The 23,355-nt window shown below is 45.8% G+C and overlaps 1 protein-coding gene across 1 annotated transcript in view; it reads left to right on the plus strand.

Moving 5' to 3' along the window:
• LOC144799989 (cytochrome P450 4B1-like) overlaps positions 1-23,355 on the plus strand; it is a 216,099-nt gene that overhangs the window by 61,849 nt on the left and 130,895 nt on the right. Inside the window, exons 2-3 of the mRNA XM_078671646.1 lie at positions 13,151-13,295; positions 22,369-22,413. Of these exons, the coding sequence (XP_078527772.1) occupies positions 13,151-13,295; positions 22,369-22,413 (190 nt within the window). The remainder of the gene's footprint in view (positions 1-13,150; positions 13,296-22,368; positions 22,414-23,355) is intronic.

Here is a 23,355-nt window from a genome sequence, read left to right on the forward strand (position 1 = left end):
CATACAGTTTCTCAACCTCTGCTCTTCACATCGCCTCCTTAATGCTAAGAGACTACATAATCCTTAGGGCAGGGACTTTAAATTATTTTATTCACCTCATTCCAGCTTCTCCTGTATTGATTATCTCCTTGTAGATGCCTCACTCCTAAAGTCCACCTCCGAAACAAAAATTCATCCTTTCCTTGTCTCCGACCACGCTGCAATCTTAGGGCCCGATGTAGGTGGCCATTACCGGTCGGTAACGGCCGAAATCGGCCGTTACCGACCGGTAAATGGGTCATTGAGATGTAGGGGACCATTTTTACAGAATTGGTAAATTTACCGAATCTGTAAATTTACCGATTCTGTAAAATACCGAATCGGTAATTTTACCGATTCGGTAAATCTCACATGTAGGTGGCACTGCAAACAGTGCCACAGGCCTTTAGGAGTCGGTATGTTACCACCCAATTCAATTGGGTGGTGAAATACCGAATCCAGGTGTGCATGCACATCTGTGCATGCACACCTGTGCCATGTGGCACACAGACATGCCCTCAGGGCATGTCTGTGTGCCACATGGCACACATGCCTGTAATTGGGGTGCCAGAGGGTGTCAAAGTGACACCCCCTGCACCCTTGCAAAATTCGGTATTTACCGATTCGGTAAATACCGAATCGGTAATGCCCATTGATTCCTATGGGCTTCAATGCCCATAGGAATCAATGGGCATTACCGATTCGGTATTTACCGAATCGGTAAATACCGATTCCCTCCGATTCGGTAATTAATTACCTACATCTGCCCTCCTCTTTTTTACCACTTCTTAAATACCGATTTGGTATGAATCGGTATTTAAGAAGTGGTAAAAAAGATTTACCTACATCGGGCCCTTAGTGTCTATTCTAAACCTTGCTGAGGTACGAGGTAGTTGAACCTGGCGCCTAAACACTGGCATTCTAAAGAATGAAACTGACACTGTGGACCTAATAGATCTTTTCTTCAGGGAAAATGAACACTCTCTCAAATCCTCAATAATAATATGGGACACGTTTAAATTTGATGTAAGAGGGCAAATCATTAAACAAATGTCTAGGGAAAATGGCGAAATTAAGAGAACTCTACAATCACTGGGTGCTTAAATCAAAAATAAAGAAGAAATGTTTAGACATTCTTATAATAGGTACCTACTTGAAGATATCAAATAGTTAAAATACCACTTCAACTCCATAGTTAGTAAAAGGGCATACCTGGTATTCTTGCCCAAAAATCCGTGCAACTCTTATTGCATAACAGAGTTGGCAAACTGCTTGTCTCCACCCTCAAATTTAAGAACCTAAACAACCAATTTACTTTAAGGACCAATATGGCTCTCAAAAATTCCATAACCAAGAGATCCTTGAGGTTTTCAAAGAATTTTATGGGAAGCTATATACTCCACAATCGTCATCTGATAAAATAAAATGGCAAGAGTTCCTTAATTCCCTCCCTACTACTTCAATCTCCGAGGAAGAAAGGGCACCCTTGAATAAACCAATCGAAATGAAGGAGATAGTTAAGGCAATGAAAGCCATCCGTCCAGGGAAGGCACCTGGCCTCGACGGCTTCCCAATTGTTTGTTTATAAAACTTTTACCTCTTTGATCATCAAGCACTTTAAAAATACACTTGATCACTTTGCCCTACATGGCAAGGTCTCTGGCTATATAAATATGCCATACAATACAATACAATACAGTACAATGTTGCCGAGGTCACCATAGTGGTTATCCCTAAAGAGAGCAAGGATCATTCGGACCCCAAAAACCTTTGCCCCATCTTGCTCCTAAACCTGGAAGCTAAAATGTTTTGCAAAAATCCTAGCCAAAATGCTAGAAAGTAGCATACCCAAAGTGATTCATAACTCGCAAACAGTTTTTGTCAAAGGATGCCTTGCGAGAGACATTCGCACATTCTGCCACATTATAGGAAATGTATGCCTTTCCTCGCTACCGTCTACGGCAGAGGTCTTCAAACTTTAGGATGCCGAGACCCCCCATGCAACATTTTCAGGCATAAGGACCCCCTCTGGACAAAAGTTTCTAAACCTGTAGGCAGGGCTACTGGAATTATGAGGCAGGTGAGGACCAAATTACACGACAGGCTTGACCAAATTGTGTGGGAAGAAAATGTAATAATGTTATGTGATGCAGAGTATTTTGAGTTAGTATTGCTACATTATTTTTACACACAGTAACACTAAGAACTGATTTCACCCTATCTGTACCAGTTTATAACCAAAATTCAGCAATTAACATCAGAAAGATGTCTAACCTTTGTGATGGGCCTTCCACTCCACAGGAATAGGTGCTGCCACATTAGAAGCTCACCTGGCCCTGGTCGGGACCAGCAGGTGTCCCTTACAACCCTGGCGGTCTTGTGCAGAGTTAAGCAGTTTACCTATGCCGCTTTCTTCTCACCCCCTCTCCTCTCCTAATCCCAGATCCCTCTCTCAATTTGCAGTCCACTTCTATCACCCCTTTTTACAATTTCCGACTCTCCCCATTCAACCTCTCACTTCACCTTTAACCACCTTCTGTCTTTTCACTGCCCTCATCTCTAACATTCGCTCGCATTTATCGCATGGCCTCTCTGGCCCGTCACCTCCCATGCCCCTCAGCACTTCTCATTCGCCTCAAGTCTCCCCATTAAAATGTTTGTCTATTTGTATCTTAAACCTGTTCAGTCCCCCCATTCACTTTCCACACCTTTGTTCTTCCACACCTTCTTGAACCAACGTCCCTCTCCCCTGTTACCTCAGCACCAGTGCCTAATTTGAGCAGTGGTTTCCAGTGCTTGGCACTGGCAGCTAATTGTGCACACTGGCACTACGAGAGTCTGCCTCGTGGTGGCTCTGTCTAATCTGTGTAATTTAGAGATTAGCAGAACAGCTGTTTATTAATTCAATATTCAATGTACATTAACAATGATAAAATCCTGACACCCATGCCATTCTTATAGCTTTGGAGGCTTGAAATAGTATGAAAAGTCACACTTGTACAAGTGTTATGGTTCGTAGTTGCATAGGTATGGTCATTGGCTGGGCAAGCAAGGCAATCAGTGGGTGGTTAAAGTTGCAGTGGCCTACTGGTGAGGGCCCTGACACATGTTTTATTACAAATTAATCACTGCTCAGCACCCACCCCAATACTCCCTCTCTTCCCCTATCACTGCTATCCCTCACCCAGTCCTATGATTAGGGTTGCCAGCTCATTATTTTGATATCCCAGATGGTTCAAAAATAAGCAGTCACCTAAAACTGTATTTTCAGCACTTATCGGTGCATACTTATAACAGCAAATATAAATTGAAAGCACTTTTAATTGTGTTCTAGGGCTGCCTCAATGATTGATAATTAAAGGGAACAAAGACAGAAAAGTCACATAACAAATGAATACATTTACAGTCAAGAGGACATCTTTGCAGTGGAGTGGTGTGGCTCACTGGTTAGAGGCGGCAGACCCGTAAGCAGAGAACGGCCCGGGACCAGGGTTCAATTCCCGACGCGGCAGGGTCGTGGACTAGAGTCAAAACGGACTCGATATTTCTCGCCTCGGTGCCTACTCTAACCAGGGAACACACTCGGCAACTCTGGGCATTAAGCTTCCCTCATCTCTACAACGGCCCCCCACAGACGCCGGGGATGCCTGGTTTCACCTTAGAGATACCCAGAAAGGGACCATCTCACAGGGAAAACCAGGACGGGTTCCCCAGCGGTCTTCAGCGCCAGGATACTCCATGGAGTCGCTAATGCGCTTTACAAGTACACCCACATTTACATTTACATTTACATTTGCAGGCTCTTACAGGGCTTGCATATTCTTTTGGCAAACCCACTTTATATTACTTTTCATGAAATGCATTCTCACACTTCCCTAGTAAATGTAAAATGAAAATGTATGGAATAGGCAGAGTGGGGGCCCAGGGGGTAATGGAACTAGAAAAAACCTGAAGCCTGCCTCTGTAACCAGTTTACTAAAGGTATGTAAATATGTTAATGGCCGTTAATGACCTGTGAAAAACTCGGGGTGTACCGGAGATAAGACTCCAGACCCTGCCGAGCCCCAGCAGCTCCAGCTGCACTCCAGCAGCCCTGGCTGAGACACACGACGGGGGAGGAGGAGGGCTGAAGCTATGGACCTGGGCAGAAGTGTGAAGGGAATGCTTGACCCCCTTCCTATCACTCCACGGCCCCCCTGGGGGTCGCGCCCCACAGTTTGCTTACCCCTGGTCTACGGTGACCTCACTTTCTGCCTAAAAGGCATTCGATAAAGTGTCTGGTATGATACTGGCGCTCCACATGAATTCCAAAGAAAACATTAGGATTAACGGTTCCATCTCCTCATATTTTGACCAAGGTACAAGACCGAGATGCCCTCTCACCCCCTTGCTATTTCTACTTACTATTGACCCCTACTTAAATTACTTAACGCTGCACGTGGGATCAAAGGTCTCCAATTCAGGGCCAATATATATAAAACAGCAGCTTATGTGGATGACATCCTTATCTTCTCAGAGGACGTCGAAATTGGTATCCCTTGTATCATCAATATTATTCATACGTTTTTGGAGGTCTCTGGATACACCTTAAATAAGGACAAAAATAAGGTATTTCCTTTATAACCTTTGTCTCCCTTCACATTTAGGTGACTCAGGACTTAAATGACAGTCCACATGTCTTAAATATCTGGGGATTTGGTTCTGTAAAAATCTTACTGATTCACTACTTTTCAATGAATCACAGACAATTGCCAAGGTTAGAGATCACCTTGCCCGCTTGGTCCCCCAAATTTATATCCTGGTGGGGTAGGCTCCAAATGATTATCACACCGATAGTGAACTTTCTGTCATCCATGCTACCTTTAAAACTGTCCCCCTCCTTTTTCCAGGAAATGGATAAAATCACCTTAAATTTCTTTGGAGCGACAAGATAGCGAGGATCTCATACAAATCCCTCAGGAAGAACATCATGCGGGCAGGGGGAGGTAACCTTTCACATTGGAATCTCTACCGATCAGCTTTCCTGGCTGCCCAAGCTGCTGTATGGCTACTACCAGATTCACAAAATCCCCCACTCTGGTTGAATATTGAACGTGATATTTTTTCCCCTTTTAGCACATCCTCTTTTATCACAATGTTGAAATTTACTGCTCCACACTCCTTTCGTATACTTACGGATACTGCAAACGTGCTAAAAATGCTAGACAGATGGCTGCTGAAATCTGTTCAAAACTCCAGATGGTCGTCACTGTGGCTCAATCCAAAGTCAGTGCTGAGGTCGCTCCTACCATTGCCCCTTTGTGGGCCTCCAAATGCATCAGGCGAATCGGGGAGCTTTACGACCCACTCCACTCTTCACTTGCCATAACGCTAAACCTCTCCGAATTGGATTTCCACAGTTTCCTAAAGATGAAAATCAAACTCTCCAAACTCAATCTTTCTAAACACTAGACTCTAGTTACTCACCTCACCCCATGGAAACATTCTGGACATGTTGCCTCAAAAATGTACAAGTTCCTGTCCGACCAACAACTATCACAGGATTCAATTTTATACACCAAATGGTCTAAACATTTTGACATAGGTTTTAAAAAAAACATTTCATGGTTAATAACTGCCATAAGTTTGGCAAACTCTCCCTGAGCAATAAAATTGCTCCCTCTCTTATCCAGTCCAAATTCTATACAATGAATCTCCTGCACTGGACCCCAGATCAATTGCATACATTGAAACTACGAGAAAATGGCAAGTACTGGAAATGCAGTCAAGAACCGGGCTGCCAGTTGCTTGACTCATACTGGCTACCGATACAAAGCCATTTGTGAGTTATATTTGACATAGCCATAACCTTATCCTTCTCTGTAGTAGCATTGATCCATGGGCCTCAGTAACCGCGCTGCCCTTAGGAGCCAATGATATGGCACTGCTAGACCTTCTGATCATTGCAGTTAACGTCATCCTTTCAGAATGGAAATCTTTCAACCATCTATCATATCACACATGGTTGGCATGGGTCTCCTTCCTCCATGGGGTACAACCTTACAGTCTAAGATTCAGGCTGCACCCCCAATCTCTAGTGCAGTTTGGCAATCCCTTGATAAATACATTGAACTAAGGGCCAAAAGTATCAAAAAAACGAATTGCTATTCCCAAATAGCGATTTCTACTGAAACGCTATTTGAGAATCTCAAAACGGTATGTAGGTAAAAATTTGCCAAAAAATAGGGAATCGGTAAAAATCGCAATTACGGATTTCTTAAATTGTGATTCCTTAATAGCGAAATCACAATTAAGAAATCACAATTTTGCGAATCTGCTATTCAGATGCAGCATGATGTCATAACAACCAGGAAGTGTCACTGCCCATGCTGTTTCTGATTGCCTGAGGCTGTGTTAGAGGCTGAGAGTAGGAGCATACCACTCAGAAGTCCATCTGTAGTGCAAAGACACCATCAAAAACACCATGGATACACAGGAGAGGGCAAAGGAGGATGCTGTAAGGAAAAGGACACAAACATTCTGTGAAAAAGAATTTGAGGTCCTCATTGAGCAGATGGTGAGGAGCCATGAACAGCTGTTTGGCAAGACATCTCTGCACATCTCAGAGTCAGAGAAGCGTAAAATCTGGCTGGACATACAGACTAAGGTAAATGCCATTGGTGTCACAGAGCGTTCTCTCGAGGACCTATGCAAGCGTTATTACGACTTGCCAACAGGCTTGCTTAGGCAAAGAAAACTGGTGGCGGTCCATCCACTGAGCCTGCATCCACACCCCTTGAGGATTTGGTGGAGTCTACCCTACAGCCAGAAAGCGTCAGCGTGGTGGCAGATATTGACAGCTCAGACACACCCAACACCAGACAAGGTATGCCTCAATATTTAAGTATCATTGCCACTCCGTTCCACAATTTTGTGGTCACCCATCAATGCATCTTGGGAGAGGTAGTTACACACATAACACAGTTAAGCATTGACACACAGCAATATATCTGGAGTTGAGACACAACAGTAAAAAAACTAATTGAATCACAGCAGTTCGGTACACCAACTGTATTGAATGTAATTTTGTAAATAACAGAAAGCAAGACACACAATAAGTAGTTCTCTTGTATTCACAGGTGAACCTGCGACACAGGGTGACTACACAGAACTTGATGAGGCACCACAGCTACAAGAACAGGCAGGGGGAGAGGAGACAGAGCACACAACACAGCCAACACCTGCGCAAACACAACGCGGTTACACTATGGCTCCACTGCAGGAGTTGGAGGGAGAGCTGGAAGGTATACAGGATGAGCCACATCCATGCCAAGAAGAGAAGGCACAGCAGCAACATGACCAGTCTCCTATACACCGTAGCAATAGCAGTCACATGAGACGCAATCCAAGAACACAAAACACCACAGACGTAGGAGATGTATCTTCTATCTATTTTGGGCTGGAGGGCACAATGGTCAAGGTTCAGCGTCTGCAAGCAAAAAGCATGTGGTCAATGAACATGCAGCTGGTGTCTGACATCCTTTATGTCTGTTAGATTGTGATTGACATCCTTTATGTCTGTTAGATTGTGATTGACAATCACAATCTAACAGACATAAAGGATGGCATCAGGGAGCTAAACAACACTGTTGAAGAGGGCAATAAGGCATGTGCTGACAGCATTAAGGAAATGACCGTAACCATCAAAGAGGTCTGTGTCACAATGCAGAGGGACCATGCATCCAGACGGAGGGAAAAGCAACATCTATTCACTCGTCTGGTTCATTATAGTAAGGCAGTCAACCGTTTGTGCAATGCCAAATCTGTACTATCAAGACGCACCGTGTTGATGCAGACTGAAATGGCATACTGAAGCCAGGATGTTGCCAAGGGTCTGGTGCAGGCCACCAATGCAGTTGACCAGCTACAGACAGCAAACATAGCTGGCACAGGAATTCTGGGGGCAGGGGACAGTGAGTTGGTCTTTAGCTGCAGCAGCATAACCCTACCCATGACTGAACTCAGACGGCGTAGTGTGAGGCAGGGAGCTGTATCAGATGCCTCATCAAGGGAGGACTGTCTGTACATTGAGCGTGCAACTGCTGTCCGTGGATGGAAAAAAAAAGACAGTGTTGCCACAGAGTAATGCTAAGGGGTGAAGTAACCCATGGCATACGTATATATGTCATTCAATTTTTCATGTCCTGTGTACATGACATGTTAAACAACAAAAGCCACACTATACTTGTGATTGGTAGGCTGTGTGAATAAATTTTACCTGGTGTTAAGGTATATTAAAACATGGTCATTCAACAGTCATGTCTTGATTTGTGTCATCATTACTCACCTAGAAATAGTTGTGTGTTATTTCATCACGTCTCTGTCTGCCATCTGCTGCACCTACACCACCTGCCGGTCTGAGACGTGGACCTGGTTCCTCATCTTAATCGGATTCAGAATATGTGAGTTCCACTGGTATGCCTTTTGTTGTTGCGACGTTGTGCAGCATGACACAAGTAGCCACGATCTTGCAACAGGTCTCTAGCCTATACTGCAGTGCTCCTCCACTGTTGTGCAGATAGTGGAACCTGCTCTTCAGTATTCCAAATGTCGGCTCGATGACATTGTGCGTTGACGTGTGTGCGCCATTGTATTTTCTTTCACTCTGATTAGCCGGATTGAGGTATGGTGTGAGAAGGAATGAGCGCACAGCATATGCACTGTCACTTACAGGATAAAAGGCATATGGTTAATCACGGTCCTATTCATGCAGAAGTAATGAGTCCATCAGAGTGATCTGAGGGGGGACAGAGGGCTACATGTGTCCCATCAATGCACCCGAGTACATGGGGAAACTGCGCTATCTGGTAGAAATCGAATTTGGTCAGCTGCAATGCCTGTTGTGTGGTGGGGAATCTGATGTAATGGTGTATCCTCTGTACCATTGCATCCAAGAATGCATGAAAGAAGCGCGACAGGCAACTTTGGGACACTCCTCATGCTGTAGCTGTGACCTCCAGGAAGCTCCCTGATGCTAGTAGGTGCAGTGAACAGAAGACCTGCACATATGTTGGAATGGCTTGGGTCCTGCTGTTTGGATGCTCAAGTATAGGTTGTAGGTCCGCTATCAGGTCTAGTATAGTTGCTGAGTCTAGTCTTTACTTCTCATGTATTTCTTCCTCTGTCTGCTGGAACAGGGCTATGTGCACTCTGTAAACACGTTCCTGTCTATTCCTCCTTCTCTATGCTGCTGCTTGAATCCTCTTCCTCCTCGTTATGACATACAGCACTGCCTTTGTGAAAGACACTGAGGCATTCTGGTCCTCTTTAAAAAGGTTGCACCTGGTTACCACCTGCCCTGAGTTGGTGCTAATTTGAAGTTGCGATTTTTACTTATTCGCAATTTGCGAATTTTTCATACATTCTATTGCAAATTCACAATCTGCAACATACATTTTTGCGAATTTGTAATTTGGGATTCTCAAATTGCGAATTCGCTAATGGTTTTTCGCATATTTGTTGCCTCGCAAATTTGGGAAATGGCAATTTTTGTGAGTCTCAACTTTGTGATGCAGAACACTGTCATACATTGGGACATGCTATTTTGCATTCACAAACGCACTATTTTAGCGATTTGCAGCATTTGCGGACACAAATTAGCTTTATACATATGGCCCTAAGCTCGCATGGGCTCACAGCGCAACCTCTAACTGGTTCTTGAAATTAAATCTCTTAGCCACATCTAGATAGCAGTCATCCCCCCCACTTCTGCCCCCCCTTTCTCCTCCAAATCCCGTTTTACATTTGGGTTTTCTTGATAATGAAGCCGATACGTCAATATGACATACTTCTCGGAACAACATACACTTGTTAAAGTCCAGACACACAAGGTGCAATATTTCTGTTACCATCTGCTCACATACCCTTCTGGATGTACTACAAGGTATTTTTAGGAATGTGGGCCTTTTAGACCCACTGTGTTTTTTCCTCCTATCTGTGACTTGTGTCATATCATTAATTAGAAGATCTCATATATCCAATTGTCATTAATATTTTGGCATTTAATGTATGTAAGCCAACAGCACTTTGTGCGTCATCTGTACATCATATGTTTGGTTTTACTGATGCAGGTGCTGGTTTTACTGATGCAGGTGCTCAACCTTTGTTTGTATCACAATGATGTTTGACTATATGCCTGTTTTCTCAAAAGTAATAAAATATTTTGAAGAAAAAAAAAAGAAACTCATCATTTTTCCTGTTCGGTTTTAGAAAGTTGGACGCGATTCCGCTCTGGGTTCCCTGTAGACGCACCTCGAGCCACCATGTATAACTGGGAGACTTATGATCCAGTTTGATCATGAGCTGTTGTTTTTAGTAAAAGAGTGTTGAAGATAAACAAGCCAGTTAACCCATCCAGCAGCTTCATATAAAGGTTAAACGGAATGGGTGATATGTCTGAGGCTGGCGGGAAATTAAGGAAAATAAATTGACTGTGTGAATATTCAGAAAGGAAGAATTTTACTGGCGAGCAGGAACTTCCTGCACTCGGTGCCAAGACAGTCATTGAGGATGGAATGGGTTACACTGTAGATCTCTGCAGATATGAGAGCAAACAATTCCTACAATTATAAATGAATCATATCAATATAATAATGAATTTAAGGGAAAAGTAAACTTCAAGAATCATGTAAAAAACACAGTATTTTTAATGAATTAAAAAAGAAAACATAAAAATCTAATAAACAGTAGTACATTATTATGGTGACAGATCTCTGCAGAAACATGAAGCAGTTTTAAGGGCGTTTTCTCAACTTCATCACATCAGGTCCAAAGGTCTACTGAAGTTGCCACTAGTGCAGCTTCCGTACTGTGGTGGCCACAACATACTGCGGTCCCAATTGCGAGTTGGGGGGTCCATGAGACTGCAGAACCCATGGTGGCGGCAAGCCCCGCCCCAGCGGTCCGACCACCGTATTTTGAGTTTGGAAGTCGGACCACAGCAACCACTGGGGATCACAGATTGGTACTGCCAAGCATATTACGAGTTGGCACCGAGACCCTTTTCATGGTGGTGAACCCGGCAACGAAAAGTGTGATGGTGAGGCAACTCAGCGGGCCCTTACACAGGGGTGCATGCAGGGGGCACATTTTGTTCCCCCGGACTATTCGGCATCCCCATTACCTTCACAGGAAAAAATGCACAACATGGAGCATTTCTCCTTGTGTAGGAACGCGCTGCAGCGCTCTTTGGCTGTCCTTCGAGCCCTAGAAAGGCAGTCCATGGGACCGCTGCAGCAGTACCGCCCACCAGGATTACAACTCGTTATCCGCCAGGTGAAATGACTATGGGTTTGGCGGTCCAAACCCATAGTCATGGCAGCGTGCTCCAAGACTGCCAAACTTCTAATCAGGTCCTGAGTATCATTATTTCCTAGAGATTACAGTGATGTGGTTTGGAAAGACAACTGAAACCTTGAATGCTTCTTTAGGTTGCTCTAGTCCAAGACATGTTCACTTGAGTGTAATACTCTTATCCGGAGTACCAGGGGAATTTAGTGACCGGCGAAAATCCCATCTGAGGAGCACATAGGAAATTACATCCGAATCAGAATCCAGAGGTTTGGTGTAATTTCCACACGTCTACAGTGGTTCATGGGCGCCATCTTCCATGGAAAAATAATCATAAAGAGGCAAACAGGCAATACTGTGGTGCACAAACAATAATGCTGCATCTTCTACCTATAACTGGGAAAGGGTCAGAAATACGACACTCCGTATTCAGTACAATGAAGTTTTGCCAGCCTTGCTCAGGAGAATATTTGTAATATGATAATACACTACAGACGATGTAAGGCCTTAGAAAGGTTGCTCATCACAGCTTTGCTGGTATTAGGAGTCTGTGGTCCTATTAGTTTTCTTGTTTATAGCTTTAAACATTCGATCCTATGCTCACACCCAACAGTAGGATGTTTTCGTGTGATTGATCACTTATCCATCTTTTCACTCGCCCATCCATCCATTCATCCTTTCCCTCTGTCCATACATCCACCCTTTCTCTCCATCCATTCATCCAGCCTTTCATCCCATCCATCCATTTACCCTTTCACTAATCCATCAATCCTTTCACTCACTCTTCCATTCTTCCTCTCATCCTCCATCCACCCTTTCACTCATCCATCCATTCACCCTTTCACTCATCCATCCTTCCACCCTTCCACTCATTCATCCTTACATCCATACTTTACTCATTCATTCATGCATCTATCCATCTACGCTTTCTCTCAAATATCCATCCACCATTCCACTCACACATCCATCCAACCTTTCACTCCTCTGTCCATCTATTTACCCTTTCACCTATCCACCCATTCTTTCACTCATCCATCCTTATATATTTCCTCACTCATTCATCCTTTCACTCATCCATCCGTCCACTCTTTCAACCTGCCAATCCACACAGCCTTTAACTCCAACCATCCATTTACCCTTTCATCATTCATGCTTTCACTCACTCATCAATCCATCCATCCATTCTCTCATTATCCATCCACCCTTTCCCTCATCCATCCTCTCACTAACTCCACCCACCCTTTCACGTTAATTATAAGCCTTTGTCTGCCGAGTTGCAGAGAGACGAGGCCCATCAACAACCCCACCCCACCCCTACTGTAGCTGGTACAGTGTCTGTGTGTGGGAGGGAGAGGGGCAGGGGTTGAAGACGCCCCTGCTGGAGAGACCCAGAACATGGAGAGTCCTAAACAGGCCTGTAGAAACTAGCGCTTCATCGTCCTGGTTACTCTTAAAATGCTTTATATTTTAAAAAAAGTATTGGTGGTAGTCGACTTTGATGGCAGTTTATACAACCTCTTTAGAAGATGGCATCATAGAAACCCAAGAGCATTTTAAAGTCGAGTGCGTATGGGAGTTTCGGTGGCGGGTGTAGAAATTTGGAGTTGTGTTTTTTCTGTTTTTTGTTTTTTCATATATTCTTTTATGTCTTTCTCCTTGAAACCGATTTAAAAGTATGGATCCATAAATGCATTGAGAGCTTTAGGAGACAAGATAGGATGGAATTGATGGAGATATTAACATGGTGTAATAATCCGAGTGTATTCTGATAGAACTGATTTATTCTGTTTCTTCAATTCTGCAGTTTAAACAAGATGGAACAGACCTGGCCAGGTTGGTGTCATGGACACACAAATACAACTACGGATTTCCCATGTGGATGGGAAATACCTTCGCATCTTTGGCCATCAATCACCCTGAATATGCAAAAGTTATCTTCGGTAGAGGAGGTGGGTAATCGTAGATGTACTTTTTTTTCACATTCGGTTAACCAGGGGTGGGGACCCGGGGGGGGGGGGGGGGGGGGGGCGGAAATACTTTGAGTTTTGTATTTGCCCTTTTTATTGTGGTTTACCTGTTTGGATCTCCCTACTTTCCGCGCATCAGGCAATAGCAACTTGGTTTGAGGAATGGCCATCCTCATTTACACGGATTCGAACTTTCAAAGCCTACAGCTAACAAGGACTTGAGTGCACATTGAATTGCTTGATTTTAACTGTTCACACTTCATAAACATAGGAGGCAGGGGTTGGGGAGGAGGTTGACGTTGCAAAAAACACTGAAGTGTTATCATTGGCAAAGACAATAAGTTTGGGGTTCCATTTTCAATTGTAAACCAGCCTCTTTGGCATTCCTTGTGCCAATTCATGATCCTGCTAGAAAAGAGGGCAGTTAATCCTGTCAACTACTTTTAAACATGTTTCCTGTAGTCACTTACTTCTTAAACAGATGTCAAGTGGTACTCTCCCACAAAATTAATAAAAAATATACAGGAAATAAAATCCCATGAAGCTTAATATTTTTGTTCACACTTCCCCTTGATACAGCTGTCGTGGGCTACTCACTGTCAGGACAGAGAGTAACAGCCCATGATACTGCAGTCTTGTGCCGCTTTCTGCCGGGACAGAGAATAACAGCTGTGATTCTGCAGTCTTGTGCTGCTCACTGTGGGAAAAGAGAGTAACAGCCCGTGCTACTGCAGTCTTGTAGCGCTCTCTGTCGAGAGAGAGAGTAACAGCCCATGCTACTGCAGTCTTGTGCCGCGTTCTGTCAGGAGAGAGAGTAACAGCCCGTGCTACTGCAGTCTTGTGCCGCTCTCTTTCGGGAGAGAGAGTAACAGCCCATGCTACTGCAGTCTTGTGCGGCTCTCTGTCGGGAGAGAGAGTAACAGCCCGTGCTACTGCAGTCTTGTGCCGCTATCTTTCGGGACAGAGAGTAACAGCCCATGATACTGCAGTCTTGTGCCGCCTTCTGCCGGGACAGAGAATAACAGCTGTGATTCTGCAGTCTTGTGCTGCTCAATGTGGGAAAAGAGAGTAACAGCCCGTGCTACTGCAGTCTTGTAGCGTTCTCTGTCGAGTGAGAGAGTAACAGCCCATGCTACTGCAGTCTTGTGCCGCTCTGTCGGGAGAGAGAGTAACAGCCCGTGCTACTGCAGTCGTGTGCTGCTCTCTTTCGGGAGAGAGAGTAACAGCCCATGCTACTGCCGTCTTGTGCTGCTCGCTGTCGGGAAAAAGAGTAACAGCTTGCGATACTGCAGTCTTGTGCTGCTCAGTGTCTGGACAGAGAGTAACAGCCCATGCTACCGCAGTCTTGTGCTGCTGGCTGTCGGGAAAGAGAGTAACAGCTTGCGATACTGCAGTCTTGTTCTGCTCACAGTCGGGACAGAGAATACCAGCTCATGCTACTGCAGTCTTGTGCCGCTCTCTGTCGGGAGAGAGAGTAACTGCAGTCTTGTTCTGCTCGCTGTCTGGAAAGAGAGTAACAGCTTGCGATACTGCAGTCTTGTGCTGCTCACTGTTGGGACAGAGATTAACAGCTGTGATACTGCAGTCTTGTGCTGCTCACTGTGGGAAAAGAGAGTAGCAGCCCGTGCTACTGCAGTCATGTGCCCCTCTGTCGGGATAGAGAGTAACAGCCCATGCTACTGCAGTCTTGTGCTCCTCGCTGTTGGGAAAGAGAGTAACAGTTTGCGATACTGCAGTCTTGTGCTACTCACTGATGGAACAGAGTAACAGCCTGTGATACTGCAGGCTTGTGCCGCTCTCTGTCAGGAGAGAGAGTAACAGCCCGTGCTACTGCAGTCTTGTGCCGCTCTCTGTCGGGAGGGAGAGTAACAGCCCATGCTACTGCAGTCTTGTGCCGCTCTCTGTCGGGAGGGAGAGTAACAGCCCATGCTACTGCAGTCTTGTGCCGCTCTCTGTCGGGAGGGAGAGTAACAGCCCATGCTACTGCAGTCTTGTGCCGCTCTCTGTCGGGAGGGAGAGTAACAGCCCATGCTACTGCAGTCTTGTGCCGCTCTCTGTCAGGAGAGAGAGTAACAGCCCATGCTACTGCAGTCTTGTGCCGCTCTCTGTCGGGAGAGAGAATAACAGCCCATGCTACTGCAGTCTTTTGCTGCTCGCTGTCGGGAAAGAGAGTAACAGCTTGCGATACTACAGTCTTGTGCTGCTCATTGTCGAGCCAGAGATTAACAGCTGTGCTACTGCAGTCTTGTGCTGCTCACTGTGGGAAAAGAGAGTAACAGCCCGTGCTACTGCAGTCCTGTGCCGCTCTGTCTGGAGAGAGAGTAACAGCCCATGCTACTAAAGTCTTGTGCCACTCTGTGTCGGGAGAGGGAGTAACAGCCCATGCTACTGCAGTCTTGTGCTGCTCGCTGTCGGGAAAGAGAGTAACAGTTTGCGATACTACAGTCTTGTGCTGCTCACTGTCGAGCCAGAGATTAACAGCTGTGATACTGCATTCTTGTGCTGCTCACTGAGGGAAAAGAGAGTAACAGCCCGTGCTACTGCAGTCTTGTAGCGCTCTCTGTCGAGAGAGAGTAACAGCCCATGCTACTGCAGTCTTGTAGTGCTCTCTGTCGAGAGAGAGAGTAACAGCCCATGCTACTGCAGTCTTGTGCCGCTCTCTGTCGGGAGAGAGAGTAACAGCCCGTGCTACTGCAGTCTTGTGCCGCTTTCTGTCGAGAGAGAGAGAGTAACAGCCCATGCTACTGCAGTCTTGTGCCGCTCTCTGTCGGGAGAGAGAGTAACAGCCCGTGCTACTGCAGTCTTGTGCCGCTCTCTGTCGGGAGAGAGAGTAACAGCCCATGCTACTGCAGTCTTGTGCCACTCTCTTTCGGGAGAGAGAGTAACAGCCCATGCTACTGCAGTCTTGTGCTGCTCGCTGTCGGGAAAAAGAGTAACAGCTTGCGATACTGCAGTCTTGTGCTGCTCAGTGTCTGGGCAGAGAATAACAGCCCATGCTACTGCAGTCTTGTGCTGCTCTGTCGGGAGAGAGAGTAACAGCCCATGCTACTGCACTCTTGTGCTGCTGGCTGTCGGGAAAGAGAGTAACAGCTTGCGATACTGCAGTCTTGTTCTGCTCACAGTTGGGACAGAGAATAACAGCCCATGCTACTACGGCTGTTACTCTCTCTCTCGACAGAGAGCACTACAAGACTGCAGTAGCATGGGCTGTTACTCTCTCTCGACAGAGAGCGCTACAAGACTGCAGTAGCACGGGCTGTTACTCTCTTTTCCCTCAGTGAGCAGCACAAGAATGCAGTATCACAGCTGTTAATCTCTGGCTCGACAGTGAGCAGCACAAGACTGTAGTATCGCAAACTGTTACTCTCTTTCCCGACAGCGAGCAGCACAAGTCTTGTGCCGCTCTCTGTCGGGAGAGAGAGTAACTGCAGTCTTGTGCTGCTCGCTGTCGGGAAAGAGAGTAACCGCTTGTGATACTGCAGTCATGTGCTGCTCACTGTTGGGACAGAGATTAACAGCTGTGATACTGCAGTCTTGTGCTGCTCACTGTGGGAAAAGAGAGTAACAGCCCGTGCTACTGCAGTCCTGTGCCGCTCTGTCGGGAGAGAGAGTAACAGCCCATGCTACTAAAGTCTTGTGCCACTCTGTGTCGGGAGAGGGAGTAACAGCCCATGCTACTGCAGTCTTGTGCTGCTCTCTGTCGGGAGAGAGAGTAACAGCCCGTGCTACTGCAGTCTTGTTCCACTCTCTGTCGGGAGAGAGTAACAGCCCATGCTACTGCAGTCTTGTGCCACTCTCTTTCGGTAGAGAGAGTAACAGCCCATGCTACTGCAGTCTTGTGCTGCTCGCTGTCGGGAAAGAGAGTAACAGCTTGCGATACTGCAGTCTTGTGCTACTCACTAATGGAATACAGAGTAACAGCCTGTGATACTACAGGCTTGTGCTGCTCACTGATGGAATACAGAGTAACAGCCTGTGATGCTGCAAGCTTGTGCTGCTCTGTGTCAGGACACCAAGAAGCAGCTGTCTTGTGCTGCTCACTGTCAGAACACTGAGTAACAGCCCGTGATACTGGAGTCTTTTGCTGCTCACTATTGGGACTCAGAGTAACAGACCTTGACACTGCTGTCTTGCAGTGGCGACTGACTGCTTTAGAAAGTGGTGGGGCGATCAGACGGGCACTCCAGGAATGCCCTTAGGCACAAACCTAAATCTCTCAGTAATGGTCCATTAGAAACTGTTTTTGTAATGGGCCACGATTGAGAACTCTGCAGTTGAGGCTGAAGACAGTGTGAGTTTTTCACACTGTCTGGCAGTGTGCAGAAATAAATAAAACAGTACATTAAATGAAAAGAAAAAAAAGTATTAGCCTACTTCAGTCCTCTCCTGTCCCACAGTTCAGCAGCAAGGTTTCTTTGAGCCAACTCCTTTAAGCAATCCTATTGCTGCTTTCATGCTGTTAACCAGCATGAGAGCAGTGCCAGGATTGGTTGGAGCGGGCTGTCTCGGTGCTCCTACAGGCACTGGAGGGATGTGCCTCCTCTCCACTAAGCTGTCTAAGACCGCTCGGGTGGAGAGGTTTAAAGTGTCCATGCCAGGCAACTTTAGGTGTGCACCATTTCTGCTCTCCTGCTGCCAGTCAGCAGTGCTGGCCTCGCCCCAACATTTGCCTCGGGCTGGCAAGTGTTGAAAATAAAACAGTAATAAAATCATTTTATTACCATTTTATTATTCATGTTTGCTGCACTGGGAGCAGGGTGGAGGACCCTCCTCCGTCCTTGTTGCTCACTCTCGAGACACCGAGTAACAGCCTGTGATACTGCTGTCTTGTTCTGCTTACTGTTATGAAACAGAGTAACAGTATATGACTCTGCTGTCTAGTTCTGCTCACGTTCGAGACACCGAGTAACAACCCGTGATACTGCAGTCTTTTTCTGCTCACTGTTGGGACACTGAGTAACAGCCCGTAATACTGCAGGCTGATTTAAAATTCAATGTCCCAACAGTCCTTTCTCTTCGAGCCCACTGTTTTGGTCCCAAAGAAAGTTAATGGGGCCAGAATTTGAAGCATGAGGAACTCAGCCTCACAAATTATCTGTTTGCGAAAGTGGCCCGAGGCAGGTCAGACACCACCAGCAGCCCTCCTGGCTGCCATTCAGTAGGATCAGCGGGTGAAGACAGCTTGCTGAGGGGAGCAGCCTCAGGGCTTTTTGGCTAAGACCAAGGGGCACATGTACCACCATTTCAATTTGCATTTTTAGCAACTCACAATTTGTAAGTCGCAAAATGAAATGTACAACAGTGTCTCAGACACTGCTTGTGATTCCCAAATGGGTCGTAAGGGACCTGCCTCATTAATATTCATGAGGCAGGTTGCAATTTGCAACCCATTGGGAATGGCTGGCCCTCGCAGTCATGGTGGCCTGCTGGGGCCAACAGATCACCAAGTCTGTGGCTGCTTTTTCCCCAAAAATGCAGCCTGTTTTCCTTAAGGGAAACAGGATGTATTTAAAAAGGAAAAATTAAACGTCTCTGTTTCATTTTTTAGAAGTAAGCAGTGGTTCTACTGCCTGCTCTTAACAAATGTTTTCCTGCCAGTCACAAAGTGGTCCACTAAGGACCCCTTCCCATTTGTGACTGGCTTGCCACCTACTTGAAGTAGGCAATAAACTGATTGTTTTGCAACCACATTCCGGTCTCAAAACAATGGTACATCCCCCTAACACTCTCTATTCGGAAGGGACGCCATTGGCACGCCCTTTCTGAATAGCGACTTGCAAACCCTAATTTGCGAGTTGTTAATAGGTTACTGACTCTGTGACCGCTAAAAACTGTTGTACATGTGGGCCGAATTGTAGTATCTGTTCCACATTTGATTAGGATCTGCTCTTCACGCAATCTGAGGTTTTTTTCCTGTAAAGGTCTACGCTTCTCCTTGCGAAGGATTTTAGCAGCATGAACAGGGGTGGGTGCACACCGCTTCACCTCCCAGCAAGGTTCGCCCCTGGCATTATGGTAAATGTAGTCTCATGTTGTTTGCTTTTCTAATTTATTTACGAGTGTTTTGCCAGAGTTGGCGCAGATAGTGCTGATCTCTAGACACACGTTTCTAGTTCTTCAACCATCATCAGTAGAGATTACAGGCTTCAAATTTGGGGTTTGCTGAGTAGGCTGCCAAACATATCATCAGGTCACGTACCTATCACTGGCCCGCGGGTGCTTCTTCCACTAGCTCGTCAGCTCAATGACTCACAGGAGTACTTTTAAACAGCAACAGGGGTGGGAGCACATCCCTTTACCTCCCAGCAAGGTTCGCCCCTGGCATTATGGTAAATGCAGTGTCATGTTGTTTGCTTTTCTATTGTGTTTCGCCAGAGTTAGCGCAGATAGTGCTGATCTCTAGACACTTTTTTCTGGTTCTTTAACTGTCATCAGTAGAGATTACAGGCTTCAAATTTGGGGTTTGCTGAGTAGGCTGCCAAACATCACATCAGGTCAAGTACCTTTCACTGGCGCGCGGGTGCTTCTTCCACGAGCTTGTCCGCTCAATGACTCGCGGGAGTACTTTTAAACAGGAACAGGGGTGGGAGCACACCTCTTCACCTCCCAGCAAGGTTTGCCCCTGGCATTATGGTAAATGCAGTTTCAGTTACTTGCTTGCTTTGAGTGTTTCGCCACAGTTGTCTCAGACAGTGCTGATCTCTAGACAAGTGTTTCTGTTTCTTCAACCGTCATCAGTAGAGATTTCAGTCTTTCAAATTTGGGGTTTGCTGAGTAGGCTGCCAACATCTTTCTCAGGTCAGGTACCTCTCACAGGCATGCGGGTGCTTCATCCATCAATTTATATATAGTGACATTAACAAATCAGAGTTCAAAAAGTATAAAGTTTAGATAAAATAATGAATCATATTAACAACACGTTTCCAAACTCAAAACAAATTAACAGTAACTATACAGTAGATGCTGATGGAGGCAATGCGGTACATGTAAGCTACACATGTTTCGGCATTACTGCCTTCATCAGGAGACCGTCGATTGCACTGAAGTTCAATATATAGCCACTTGCTCAGCATGAAAAGCGATAACAGGTTCACAGGCAATGGATACAGAGGTTAGTGTGAGAGGTTCTTAAGGATCTCAAATATTGCGTCCTAGCGGGGGTTTAAAAGACTAACCCCAGGTGTAAAGCGATACTTTGCAGTTTAAAAATTGCGATAATTTGATAAAAATTAGGTTATTAACCATCATAGGGCACCGCTATTGATATATATCTGGTCAAAAGACACACAGATGAACGTCCGTCCGATGGGCGTACGTATCGATGCTTCTTTATTCGGGTGCACGCGGGGCCGACGCGGCAGCCTCGATCAGGCCGCCATTGTGGGCGCCCTTGAGGGCGCTTCCTCTGTTGCCAGGCACTCCCGGCGTGAGCACCAATCACAGCGCGGTTCCCCTCTGACGTCAGCGGGGAGCCAGCGCGGTGCTCCTGTGCCGATGAGCGGTGATTTTCTTTACCATACGGGGTAGGCACCCGTTTTATTGCAACAGTCCCTGGCAGGGTGGGCACCCGCTAGGGGATATAAAGAAACGGCAAGGTCCCTGGCAGGGTGGTTACCCGCTAGGGATTAAAAACCAGCCGATATGCGGGGGAATCCCGTGTTCTTACCAATGCGGCTGACAATGCAGGGTGGGCACCCGCGCCGCAACAGAGCTCAATCGCGGGCGAAACTCCACGCTGGGGGTTCCCTTGTGCAGATGATCGCAGCTCGGTGCTGCAGCCCACGAGGACGTCGCTCCTCAGGACAACTACAGCGCCTGCTTTTTAGGATGAAAAATAAAGTGCTCCCAGGCGCGACAGGCAAGAAGGCCAAGGGAAGTCCTTCAGAGGGCAGAGGGGGGGGCAAAGGCTGTGCCCAGGGGCCAGCTCACTGGGCCCTCCAGCAGGGAGGCAGTCCCCAGTGGCGGTCCTCCTGGCGCCCAGCAGCAGCAGCAGGCCCCCCTCAAGTTAGGTCGCAGAGAGAACACATACATGGGGTCACAGACCCTTTTATACACATTTTCCTTTGTCTGAAGCTGTAGGGCAGGGGGAGAACCAGATGCAACTGGTTCTGGAGCACTTTGTTGTGCTCAGCGTCTCTCCCTATTCACAGGGTAGGCTAGGGACATCAGACACACCACAGGGGGCAGAGCTAGCATTGTGGAGGGTAGGCACAGCCCTATTCAGGTCCCAGGTGCACTCCTCCCTCCCATCTGCTTGCAGATCTCCCCATTCACCACTGGGCAGACCCATCCTGACTTCTGGAGCCAGGCACACCAGCCAGCTCCTGTCACCCACAAGACAGACAGGCAATCCACATTCACTGCACACAGACATGCCAACTTCCAGAAGTGGCACTTCTACACTAGTTACATTAAATCTGCACAAACCGTCGCGCAGCATTTAATCTCACGAGTTCGCACATAACAAACTCGCCCCTGCACTCCTCTCACATCAGGAACTGCCATGGACACAAATATCCCCATGCATTCCTATGGGAGGGCAGGCCAATCTCACCACACACACTCAGGCTGCGCACGCACTTTGCACTGGGACACAGTGTTGTAGTGCGCAGTAGCTAAAAAACAACCAACACTAGGTCACATTTAAAAGCAAAAAGTTCAGGGGTGAACCTGCCAAAAGGGCCAAGTCCAACAGCCACATTTAACGATAAGTGAAAAAACGCTTATATAGATGTCATAGTATTCCCTCTTTTGAACTCCAGAACTTGTTGATTGCAGATTTGAATGTGATTACCAAAACTGATAAACGTGGACATAAATGACAATTTAACGGGGCTTTAACATGACAGTAGAATATGGAGCCATTGCATTACCTCAAGTAAGTAGTCACTGGCAACAGATTACACAATTACAATTTGTTTTTACAATTGTTCTTTAAATATAAAACTATTTGAATAATATACACCTATTTGTTCATCATATATTCTATTTAGGAAAAATGTGTAACCGAAAACCATTTCTAACCCTCCTCGCTATGTTATATTCTTTTCCCTAGATCCCAAGGGCGCAATGGTGTATAATTTCATAGTACCCTGGATTGGTATGTATGGAAATTATTTTAAACTCCATTCTGAAATACTGGGGTAGGAAATGAGACCAGGAATGAAATTATGTATCGGTGTCTTGTACATAGCTACCAAGATGGATGTCTTCAAATAGTTAGGGACATTTTACCTAAATAACTGTGTGCTTTGTTGCCAATGTTTGATTTTTAGAGTAATGCCAATTTTTAAGATTGTTGTTTCATTAAACTATTAAATGTTTCTCCTTGTATGATCTTCGGAAGATCTAATGTTGTATTCATGTGGCTTGACATGTAATGGGCACACCAAGGTGTCACAGGAGTTCTTATTTAAGTGATGTTTTGCTGTTACTTCTTTTCATATAAGAAGCATGATTTAAAAAATAAATCTAATAACAGTCTGTAAAAGCAGGTGCTGCTGAGACTGCTGATAATTTGTGTAAGTAGAAGGATATTTTCAGAAGGAGGGTGTGCAGTGTTTGCATTAAAATATCCAGGTCACTGCCCACCCTACTACTTTACTTCGAGGGCATTTAGGACCAGAGTAATTAAACTTGTTTGCACTCACAAACACTCCGACTCGGAGTTTTCAACTGCAAAAAAATATTGTCCATGTACAGAACTCATTTTAGGAGATGATAACGTTTTATCGACTCCTAAAATGGGATTGCAACCCAATACCAAATGACAACTTGGAAAGGGGATGTTGTCTATATTGCGATCTGATACCAGATGTATGCAACCATTGAAAAGTCACCATTTTCCAACTAGTGGTCGCAAAAAGAAGGGCTCCACTTTGGAGCCATTTGTGACATGGGATGGACGTTTCAGAGGGAATACTCAGTGGTCCAGGGGACCACTGCCAACTCTCACTGAAACATTTGCAAAATAAACTTTTTATTTTATTAAAAGCTACTTATTTTATTGATAGTTTTAGGCAACAGTCTCATCATCAAAGAT

Source organism: Lissotriton helveticus, chromosome 1_2 (assembly GCF_964261635.1).
Source record: "Lissotriton helveticus chromosome 1_2, aLisHel1.1, whole genome shotgun sequence".
Lineage (NCBI taxonomy): Eukaryota > Metazoa > Chordata > Amphibia > Caudata > Salamandridae > Lissotriton > Lissotriton helveticus.